The 12058-nt window shown below is 39.5% G+C and overlaps 2 protein-coding genes across 11 annotated transcripts in view; one reads left to right on the top strand and one right to left on the bottom strand.

The window, feature by feature from the left end:
- Positions 1–12058, bottom strand: part of LOC306861123 (uncharacterized protein) — a gene marked incomplete at its 3' end in the record, with an annotated part of 730281 nt that overhangs the window by 551733 nt on the left and 166490 nt on the right. The window lies entirely within an intron of this gene.
- The window catches only part of LOC306861637 (rab-3A-interacting protein-like), a 38978-nt gene that overhangs the window by 13591 nt on the left and 13329 nt on the right, over positions 1–12058 (top strand). For 7 of the 10 annotated variants that reach the window (XM_079404026.1, XM_079404027.1, XM_079404022.1 and 4 more), the window contains 2 exons: positions 2641–2718; positions 6145–6348. In XM_079404026.1, coding sequence (XP_079260152.1) covers positions 2641–2718; positions 6145–6348 — 282 coding nt within the window. The remainder of the gene's footprint in view (positions 1–2640; positions 2719–6144; positions 6349–12058) is intronic. The other 3 variants (XM_079404029.1, XM_079404025.1, XM_079404028.1) reach the window with 1 other exon arrangement.

The following is a 12058-nucleotide window of genomic DNA, read 5'->3' as shown; positions in this document are numbered from 1 at the left end:
GTATGTATTAAAACTCTGTGTGTAATTATTTATTTATTTTTGAAAAATAAACAGGATTCACAAAGAATTGAACATACCACGAGAGCAAACGCAATGACGTGAAATAAAACGTCCTCGTATTAAAGAAGAGCGGCTTGATTAAGTGCTGGAAATAGCGGAGGATGGGCAAAGAACGGTAACAAAACTCTGAAACATGTTAGATTAGATTAGATTAGATTAGATTCAACTTTATTGTCATTTATGCAGAGTACAAGTACAGAGCTAATGAAATGCAGTTAGCATCTAACCAGAAGTGCAAGAATATAGTGTTTTATATACATATAAGTGCAGAGTAAATGAAGATATGATTTACAGAATGTACAGTGGAATTGCTATATACAGTATTGTACAGTATTGAGCAGAGTATATACAGAATATAAATAGGAATGCAATGTAGGGATTGTATGTACATTATGAACAGAGCAATGTAGGATTATATACATTATGAACAGCAGAAACGTGAGAACAGTGGTAATAAATAAATACAGCTGGATGAGTGTGTGCAAGTATTGATAGAACAATGTATTCTATGCAAAATAGCAGTAGTGCAATATTTTATAGAAATATTTTACTGTGCTTTGTGTAGTAACAACTTTATACAGTTTATAGTGTGATAACTTGTACAGTCTGTGCAAAATAAGAGTAGTGCAAATGCATGTGTGTAAAGTAATGTGACCAGTGCAGTAATAAGCAGGTGCAGGTTAGATTGGTGGTGTGGCGTTCAGAAGTGTCACAGCCTCGGGGAAGAAGCTCTTCCTGAGCCTACTAGTGCGAGAGTGTAGGCACCTGTAACGCTTGCCGGATGGAAGGAGGGTGAAAAGTCCATGGTTAGGGTGAGAGGCATCCTTGATGATGTTTCTTGCCCTGCCCAGACAGCGCTTATGATAAATGTTCTCAATGGAAGTTAACTGGGTGCCGGTGATCCGTTGAGCAGTTTTCACCACCCGCTGGAGTGCTTTGCGGTCAGATGCGGAGCAATTGCTGTACCATACTGAGATGCAGTTCGTGAGTATGCTCTCAATGGTACAGCGGTAGAATTCCACAAGGATCCTGGGATTCAGGTGAACTTTTGTACAGTCACACACAAGAGTATTGTACAAACTGTACTTCATAACCATGTTTAGACAGCTATAGAAGAATTCATATGTTCATGTTTTTTATATTTAAATTACAGATCTCAGCTTAAGTTTTGCTTCAGTTTGTATTCTATTCTGTTCTATCAGTTTAAATAGTTTGTTTTGATAAAATATTATGTTAGGGCTATATTATAAACCTGATAAATAATTGACGACCTTTATATGCATTGCTAAGAACTTAATTTAGACTACTTTAAAGGAGATTTTCTCAATATTTTGATTTTTTTTTTGCACCCTCAGATTCCAGATTTTCAAATAGCTTAAGTTTTGCTTCAGTTTGTATTCTACAGTAAAGTTGGTCAAATAAAATTTAAAGAGAATTAACAAGTCACAGATTTCTATAGCAGTTTACACCCCTTTTGTTGGAAAAGGGGTTTTGTTTCTTTTGCTTGATGTGCTTAACAAAATTGGCATGTAGTCATACCTTTAAACTAAAATAAAAGAAAATAACTAAAAATATAATAAAATGCCTAACTACATAATACTATTATTGTTAGAAATTGCAACAATATAAAATAGAAATAAATACATTTATACATTTAAAATTTTCATTAAAACAATAAATAAACAATTATCTCCTGGCCAGAGGAGAACTGGCCCCCCGACTGAGCCTGGTTTTTTCCTCTCCCAAGGTTTTTTCTCCATTCTGTCACAGAGGGAGTTTTGGTTCCTTGCCGCTGTCGCCTCTGGCTTGCTCAGTTGGGGACACTTAATTTCTAGTGATTATCGTCAATTTGATTTCACAGATACTATTTAAACTAAACTGAGCTAGATAATGACATCTCTGAACTCAATAATGAAATGCCTTTAACTGAAAATTGAGTGTTTAATCTTATTTTTATACATTACTGACACTATCCTCCAATTTGATACTGTTACGTGCTTTGACACAATCTGTATTGTTAAAAGCGCTATATAAATAAAGGTGACTTGACTTGACCTGGAATATTTCCAAATGAATCGAGATCAGAATGAAGTCTGAGAACTTGTGAATCAGAAACAAATTAAATTGTGAAACCTGTGTCAATACCCAGGCTTATTTCTAAAGTTATTAAAGAATCTTACTGAATTAAACAAGTGTCCTCCTCCAAATACTTCAACTGAAGCTTCTCTAATCATGTGGACTGGGTCAGCGTATGACGTACATTGTTGATCTTCACATAATATGAATCCAGTTGTGCTGAGTGTTTAGGTAACCTGCTCTGAAGTTTCACTTCTCCTTTTCTGTTATGCATTTCATACTATCCTCATATTCCTTTTTCATGTCTTTCTTTCTGTTTTCCTTTTATCTTTTCTGTTTGTCAAAGCCTTGAGTGTCCTCATCTTACCTTAGCGCTGCTCTGCCAGGTACCTCTGGTCTGGTCTGGTCTGGTCTGGTGTGGTGTGGTAGAGGTGTCTCTTGGTGTGGGTTATTCTCAGATGAGTCTGTGTTTAATGTGGATCTGATCTGTGACGTTGTCAACAGGAGGCTCATAAGATGGTGCATGAAGCAAACCTGAAGCAAGCCACTGCTGAAAAACAACTGAAGGAGGCTCTGGGAAAGGTGAGTTACTCAGACATGAGACAGCACTTTCTACATAATTACAAATAAACTAGCTAAACGAGAGAATACAGTGAAGCAGAGAAGAAAAAGTGAATTAACAACAAACTAAACCATTAATATTTGTCAGTGTCACCGAGACAAAAGATTGAACTCAAACTGAGGTTATTTATTTACAACATTTAAATATGCCAGATTTACTAACAGCGTGCACTAGAACAAACCGTCTTTTGACATAAAAAAAAAAAAAAAAACTAATGTCAGGATTTACTAAAGACAGTGAAAAAAAATTTGAGATGAAAATTCAGCTGTGGACACAGATGTGATGTTAATGTACAGTCAGGTCCATAAATATTGGGACATCGACACAATTCTAACATTTTTGGCTCTATACACCACCACAATGGATTTCAAATGAAACAAACAAGATGTGCTTCAACTGCAGACTGTCAGCTTTAATTTGAGGGTATTTACATCCAAATCAGGTGAACGGTGTAGGAATTACAACAGTTTGCATATGTGCCTCCCACTTGTTAAGGGACCAAAAGTAATGGGACAATTGGCTTCTCAGCTGTTCCATGGCCAGGTGTGTGTTATTCCCTCATTATCCCAATTACAATGAGCAGATAAAAGGTCCAGAGTTCATTTCAAGTGTGCTATTTGCATTTCGAATCTGTTGCTGTCAACTGTCAAGATGAGATCCAAAGAGCTGTCACTATCAGTGAAGCAAGCCATCATTGGGCTGAAAAAACAAAACAAACCCATCAGAGAGACAGCAAAAACATTAGGCGTGGCCAAAACAACAGTTTGGAACATTCTTAAAAAGAAGGAACGCACCGGTGAGCTCAGCAACACCAAAAGACCCGGAAGACCACGGAAAACAACTGTGGTGGATGACCGAAGAATTCTTTCCCTGGTGAAGAAAACACCCTTCACAACAGTTGGCCAGATCAAGAACACTCTCCAGGAGGTAGGTGTATGTGTGTCAAAGTCAACAATCAAGAGAAGACTTCACCAGAGTGAATACAGAGGGTTCACCACAAGATGTAAACCATTGGTGAGCCTCAAAAACAGGAAGGCCAGATTAGAGTTTGCCAAACGACATCTAAAAAAGCCTTCACAGTTCTGGAACAACATCCTATGGACAGATGAGACCAAGATCAACTTGTACCAGAGTGATGGGAAGAGAAGAGTATGGAGAAGGAAAGGAACTGCTCATGATCCTAAGCATACCACCTCATCAGTGAAGCATGGAGGTGGTAGTGTCATGGCCTGGGCATGTATGGCTGCCAGTGGAACTGGTTCTCTTGTATTTATTGATGATGTGACTGCTGACAAAAGCAGCAGGATGAATTCTGAAGTGTTTAAGGCAATATTATCTGCTCATATTCAGCCAAATGCTTCAGAACTCACTGGACGGCGCTTCACAGTGCAGATGGACAATGACCCAAAGCATACTGCAAAAGCAACCAAAGAGTTTTTGAAGAGAAAGAAGTGGACTGTTATGCAATGGCCAAGTCAATCACCTGACCTGAATCCGATTGAGCATGCATTTCACTTGCTGAAGACAAAACTGAAGGGAAAATGCCCCAAGAACAAGCAGGAACTGAAGACGGTTGCAGTAGAGGCCTGGCAGAGCATCACCAGGGATTAAACCCAGCGTCTGGTGATGTCTATGCGTTCCAGACTTCCGGTTGTAATTGACTTCGAAGGATTTGCAACCAAGTATTAAAAAGTGAAAGTTTGATTTATGATTATTATTCTGTCCCATTACTTTTGGTCCCTTAACAAGTGGGAGGCACATATGCAAACTGTTGTAATTCCTACACCGTTCACCTGATTTGGATGTAAATACCCTCAAATTAAAGCTGACAGTCTGCAGTTAAATCACATCTTGTTTGTTTCATTTGAAATCCATTGTGGTGGTGTGTAGAGCCAAAAATGTTAGAATTGTGTCGATGTCCCAATATTTATGGACCTGACTGTACGTCATACGCTCAGACAGTTATTTATGTCTGACCTTATTGCATATTCAATTGTAGGAGTTTCCCTATCAGACGGCGAATTTATGGGAGGGGAGTATTTAAGTGATTCATGTAAAATTCTTTACTAATGTTTGAAGTTGTATTTACTGGTATTTGCACAGTTATTTATAACACCCAAAAAAGCATGTCTTAACCCAATTTGTGCTTGATTCAGGGGTGTCGCTAGACTCTTTTTACTGAAGCATGAGCGCATGTAAAGTACCCCAGCAGGCACTGTATACTGATCTGTATACTGTATACTGATCTGAAAACTTTTTATTTTTCTTATAGTATTTCAATATGGGCACACTTTCTTGCTGGAGGGCCTGTGCTCCTGTACTAATGAAAGGCTAGAAACAACCCTAGCTTGATATGGCTGCGATATTTGCTAATTTGGTAGATTGCATTGCTCTTGATAGATTGTGTTATTCATTATGGTAATGATCTGACTGCATCTGTGTTCTTTAATTTGTGCATTGTCAGTAGATTGGCCAAAGAATTTTCCACTCTCATCAGTGGAGGGGATTGCAGTCTCATGCTAATTTAACCTGTTTAGTAAATCTGGCCCTATAGCTTTAGGAATAAGGGCAGGCCATATGACCAAAATCTAATAGTACTCTGATTTTAACAGTAGAATATTTAATAGTAGAATACTTTTCACCGTACATTTCCCAATATAGTTATTGATGCTATAAATTTAAATCCTGAATGTAAACTACATTAGTCATATATAGTCATAGTAATGTCTATTTCATATCCAATCAGTGCAAAATCATCTTAACATTAGGAAGCACGTGAGTTTGAAATAAACAATATTATAAATATAACTGAATGAACCATGTGTGAAACCCGTACACATCTGCCAACTGAGACTCTTTGTACAGGGTTTAAAATGAACTTTCACCATTTGCCAAATGAGACTAAAATGATGCTTTGGTGATCAAACAAAGCTGAGGTAAATTCTGTTTTGTTTTTGTTTTTTAAGGTAAGACCTGGTTTATGCATAAAATGCGTTATTTAAATTGAACGAATGCTGGTCATATCCTTAGCTTCTTTTAATCTAACAAAAATGACAAATAAAATATGATACACTAGAAAAAGCTCAGTAATTCTCACGTGTCCTGTGAGGAAGGTATGCGATAAGAAGATTGGAACTAAAGAAAAGAAACTAATTAAAAACACACACACACACACATTGGAGGTTCACGTCTTTTTTTTCTCCATTATTTTGCATCTCAGGTTTTTAATGCAGAAAATATATATATATGTGTATATGTGTATGTGATTGGCCTTCTAATATCTTTGTTAAACTTTCAGGGGGTTTTTTTATATTCTGTTTTGTAAATACCTGATTTTAAACCCCTGATAAGCTTGAAATCTCACCGGGCTTTCCCCTTGGTTTCAGATTGATGTTCTGCAGGCCGAAGTGGCTGCTTTGAAGACTCTGGTCCTGTCAACCTCTCCCACATCCCCCTGTAAAGAAATGCCCCCCGGTCCCAAAGCCCCCTTTAAGAAAGGCCACGCTCGAAACAAGAGTACGAGCAGCGCCATGTTAGGCAGCCAGCAGGATGTCGCAGTGACGCAGCCCTTTGTACGTGAGTGTAAAGAGGTTTGTATCTAGTGGTGAACGTCCATTTGTCTATCATCACTCCCGACACCTACAGAAATTTCCCATATACCCCTGGGTTTGTTTCATGTCAGCCATTGATGTCTTATTAATCACAAGCAAATGTGTTTTATCTAAAGAGTTCATATCTTGCTGAATCTCCCTAGCACATGTCCAGTGCTCTTTCTGACTATATTCTAAACCGAATATACTGTCCAAATAGCACATTTAGAAACCAAAAGTAACCAAATTACTATGAATGGTAACAACATGTGAGCAACAGTTAGAAAACAAATAATGTCTACATTTTAAAGTCCCTATATATTATCGCAATAACAGTATATCAGCAAAATAATAAAACAAAGAATAAAATGTAAAAATACACCTAAGAACTTTCAAAAGCAAGTGCAAGTAGATGGTCCTCGTATGTGATAAGACTAATGAAGGACAGTTTCTGATATGAAAAGGCTGCTCATAACAAAATTTTCATTTGTATTTCAAAGACAAAAGTCTGGAAAAACTTGAGGCTTATAAAATGATGACTATCGTGTTAAAAACAAATACTTTAAACTGAATTCTGTATCTAATTGGGAACAAATAAAGGGAGGCCGACAATAGAGAAACGCTGACCTCCCAGTCACATGCCTAGTAGAGCCGAACTGAAGATGATTCAGTGGTGCATGAAAAGCCCCAAATACAAAGAATTGCAAAAATCCAGCCTTAAAGAAATAAAAGCATGCATGTTAATATCATTAAAAGACACAAACGTTTTCATTTTTGCATTTGCCCACAGTTAATTTTTTTTTTTAATTCAGGTTCAGTAGCTTATAAAATGGTTCTGAATCAAAGATCACACCAAGATTTTTTGCTTATGTAATTTTGAAATAAGGGCTTATAGTTATATTTTTGGTTGAACTGATAGGACACACAACTACTTTCATTTTAGCTTCATAAAGTTGAAGAAATTTTACTGCTGTTTATTCCAGCAAGGAGGTTAATGCAAAACTATCAACCTTGACCTTCAAAGGAAAATAAAACCGTGTGCCATCATCATAACAATGATAAGTGACATTGTGTTTTTGACAAATAGCAACTAGTGTTAACATATATTGGAAAAACAAGATGGGACCTAGAATGGAGCCTTGAAGAACCCCACAAACACTTAATAAGCAGCAGAAGAAGAGTCATTTCACAGTTCCAGGGCTTTTTGAGAAGCGTTTGCACCATGGTGTACTTAAAACATAAGAGAACTTTAACAGTCACTAAATTGCTCTTTACAGCTGACAATAGACTGGGACCAACAACATCCAAAACCTAAAAAAGAAGAAAACAATATATCCTAAAATGTCCACAAGATGAGAAAGAGAGACAGGTTCGAAGTCTGTTAAGTATACACTGCCAGAGCACAGATGTAGACAGTAATGGCAGTAATGGGGGAAGTCGTGGCCTAATGGTTAGAGAGTCGGACTCGTAATCGAAAGGTTGCGAGTTCGAGCCCCCGGCCGGCAGGAATTGTAGGTGGGGGGAGGGAACGTCCAGCGCTCTCTCCACCCTCAATACCACGACTGAGGTGCCCTTGAGCAAGGCACCGAACCCCCAATTGCTCCCCGGGCGCCGCAGCATGGCTGCCCACTGCTCCGGGTGTGTCTGTGTGTGTGTGTGTGTGGATTTGTTCACTACTCACTGCTGTGTGTGTGCACTTGGATGGGTTAAAGGCAGAGCACCAATTTCGAGTATGGGTCACCATACTTGACAATACGTCACGACTTTACTTTACTTTAATGGTCAGTAGGAGAAGTTCTTGTTCTAATCGTCTCAATCATACCCATAAAAAAATAGAAAAAGTTTTCTAGCTTATTAGGGTTGAATCAAGAAAAGTAGTCAAGTCAGTTAAGGTCAAGTCAAATGTATTTGTATAGCTCTTTTCATAATACACATCGTTTCTGTATAGCTCTTTTCATAATAAACATCGTTTCAAAGCAGCTTTACAAAAAAATCACAACGGTGAAGTTTATATCCTAACATCTATGCCTTACAGTCGCGTTTAGCAGATTGGAGCTGATTAGATTAGAGACATACTTATACAGTATATCTACCTTTACATAAACAGCTGGGCAATAATATATAGTATCTCACAGAAGTGAGTACACCCCTCACATTTTTGTAAATATTTTATTATATCTTTTCATGTGACAACACTAAAGAAATGATGCTTTGCTACATTGTAAAGTAGTGAGTGTACATCTTGTATAACAGTGTAGATTTGCTGTCCCCTCAAAATAACTCAACACACAGCCATTAATGTCTAAACCGCTGGCCACAAAAGTGAGTACACCCCTAAGTGAAAATGTCCAAATTGGATCCAAAGTGTCAATATTTTGTGAGACCACCATTATTTTCCAGCACTGCCTTAACCCTCTTGGGCATGGAGTTCACCAGAGCTTCACAGGTTGTCACTGGAGTCCTCTTCCACTCGGTGTCGACATCACGGAGCTGGTGGATGTTAGAGAACTTGCGCTCCTCCACCTTCCATTTGAGGATGCTCCACAGATGCTCAATATGGTTAAGGTCTGGAGACATGCTTGGCCAGTCCATCACCTTTACCCTCCGCTTCTTTAGCAAGGCAGTGGTCGTCTTGGAGGTGTGTTTGGGGTCATTATCATGTTGGAATACTGCCCTGCGGCCCAGTCTCTGCTTCAGTATGTCATAGTAAATGTTGGCATTCATAGTTCCCTCAATGAACTGTAGCTCCCCAGTGCCGGCAGCACTCATGCAGCCCCAGACCATGACACTCCCACCACCATGCTTGACTGTAGGCAAGACACACTTGTCTTTGTACTCCTCACCTGGTTGCCACCACACACGCTTGACACCATCTGAACCAAATAAGTTTATCTCGGTCTCATCAGACCACAGGACATGGTTCCAGTAATCCATGTCCTTAGTCTGCTTGTCTTCAGCAAACTGTTTGCGGGCTTTCTTGTGCATCATCTTTAGAAGAGGCTTCCTTCTGGGACTACAGCCATGCAAATCAAATCAATATTATTTGTATAGCTCTTTTAACAATGCAAATTGTGTCAAAGCAGCTTTACATCGGCTTGATATAAAGCTGGGTGGCTTTATATCAGCTTTACAGTATTTAGACGGGGAAATAGTTTGTTGAAATAGTGTCATTCTCCTCTGGCCAGACAAAATCCACAGTTTAAATCTAGGCTAAAGCAGAATCAGATTGTGCAAAGGACTCATCTGGTTCCTGTGGTCTTGTCCCGATGGCCGTCTTGGAGACAGGGCCTTCACTGGGGATCAGTCTCTGGGGCTCATCTAGGTGTCCTGGCTGTAGAGGTCATCTCTAGGTGCTGATCCACCATCAGATCTGGAAACGGACTGCATCCGGGTGGCTGCATTGACCATCTGATCTGGATATAGTCTGGACCTGGGTGGCTATGGTGACCTCAGAATAAGAAAGAAACCGACTAATATTAGTGTAGATGCCATTCTTCTAACGATGTAACAAGTATATCGGGTGTTTTGGGAAGTGTTCCCGGTTCCGGATGACCTAATTAATGCAGCCTAACAATCCTTTAACAGATTAGTATAGAATAGAAATGCGATAGTGTATTATGTGTAAACCAAGTTAAAGAGATGGATCTTTAATCTAGATTTAAATTGACAGAGTGTGTCTGCTTCCCGAACAGTGTTAGGTAGATTGTTCCAGAGTTTGGGCGCTAAATAGGAAAACAATCTTCCGCCCACATTTGATTTTGATATTCTAGGTATTATCAAATGGCCAAAGTTTTGAGATTGCAGCGGACGTGAAGGACTATAATGCGATAAGAGCTCACTCAAATACTGAGGTGCCAAACCATTCAGGGCCTTATAGGTAATTAGCAAGATCTTAAAATGTATACGATGTTTAATAGGGAGCCAGTGCAGTGTTGACAGAACCGGGCTAATGTGGTCATGCTTCCTGGTTCTAGTAAGAACTCTAGCTGCTGCATTTTGAACCAGCTGGAGTTTGTTTATTAAACGTGCAGAGCAGCCACCCCATAAAGCATTACAATAATCTAGCCTCGAGGTCATGATTGCATGAATTAATGTTTCTGCATTTGACATTGAGAGCATAGGTCGTAATTTAGATATATTTTTGGAAAAATGCAGTTTTACAAATGCTAGAAACATGTTTTTCGAAGGAAAGATTGCTATCAAAAAGTACGCCTAGGTTCCTAGCTGATGATAAAGAGCAGCCGTCAAGTATTAGAAAGTGATCTAGGTTATGTAGCATTTGGACCAATCAGACAACACATTTATTCATTATATCCAGCAAACCCTCTCATTCAACAAACAATCTGTGAGGGTCTATGGACCCTTCCCCCCGAAAGAGCACCTTAAAGGACTCAGTTACTAGGGCAACCATCTGATAAGACTGTTTTATTGCTCAAAAGTATGTGAGATGTGACATGCTGTAAGAGCGGACCCTTCTGAAACCCACGCAATGCCCATACAAACAAAACTTTCCTCCTTGTCACTCATAGACAAACCTTTCTACAGATAAACATGCATTCCAGGACATTGTGTGTATGATTTTAACTATCTTGTATAGTGTCTCTTGCATTTGTATTTTGTTTTATGAATGCTTTATGAGTGAAGTACTAGTTAATGTAACCCCGCCTATATCGTGTCTCCTACCAAATTAATGCTCATTTGATGACGCACACTTTGGTGTACACCACCTTCTCATAGAATGCCAGGTGTGTGTGTAATTTAATCAAAGTATAGACTGCCAGAGCCTTTCGAACCATGCTCTCAGACAAAGGGTCATAAAATCCCCCAATATTTCCAGCCTCCCGCTTGGAAATTCAGCCTTTCTCATTGGTCAAGCCTATCTTGAAAGGTGTGACTCTTCCCTGACTTTAAAGGGCTCACGCACAGGTCCACCTTTCTCTTCTGCTGAATCGTCCGATTGCTGCCCATATATTTGGACTCATGGAGCGCCTGAGCCGGTGCGGGTGCGCCCGGCAGGCCCCAACATAGAGCCGTGTGCGGTCTCCCCAGCCTGGGGAGATGGCTGTTGACTACAAAGAGTCAGACTAATACCACTGGAGTTCATCTTCACTCAATCCTGGAATTCACCATCATGGAAATGCACTCGCTCGGACATTTCTCTTTCCCCGCTCCCGCGACATACTGAATTGCGGCTTGCAGATCCACTGCGGCCCACAGGCCCCATTTTACACCCAGCCATGTGCTTACTTAGGAGAGAGGACTCTCTCAACCCCAACAGAGTCAAGAACAACCTCAGAGTTTCAAGAGATTGCAACTTCGGCCATCGAATGGAGCCATCCAGATCTTTTTCAGAAGCTTCACGGGACTCTCGTTCTCGTTGCAAGTATCCAAATGCAAGTATCGTTCCTTTCACCACACAGGTTTGTTGTAAGCTATCGTATACTGTGCTTTGAATTAGAGACTGATGGTTCTTTCAGATGGTCAACTCAGCCTCAGTTTTTGTCTGGTTTCATTCATACAGTCTCACTTACCCTTCCCATGTACCATGTATGTGTGATGTGTGTGTGTGTGTGTGTGTGTGTGTATGTATGTGTTTGTTTAGTCTAGTTATGTGTTTGTGATTTTAGTTGATATAACTTTGCAAAATACATATGAGTATTTGTTTCTGATTCCCTGCTTGCTCTGAGTAGTAATGTACTTTAAAAAAGGG

This window comes from Barbus barbus (genome assembly GCF_936440315.1).
Source record: "Barbus barbus genome assembly, chromosome: 42".
In the NCBI taxonomy this organism is placed as follows: Eukaryota; Metazoa; Chordata; class Actinopteri; order Cypriniformes; family Cyprinidae; genus Barbus; species Barbus barbus.
This window is presented reverse-complemented; position numbering and strand designations above follow the sequence as displayed.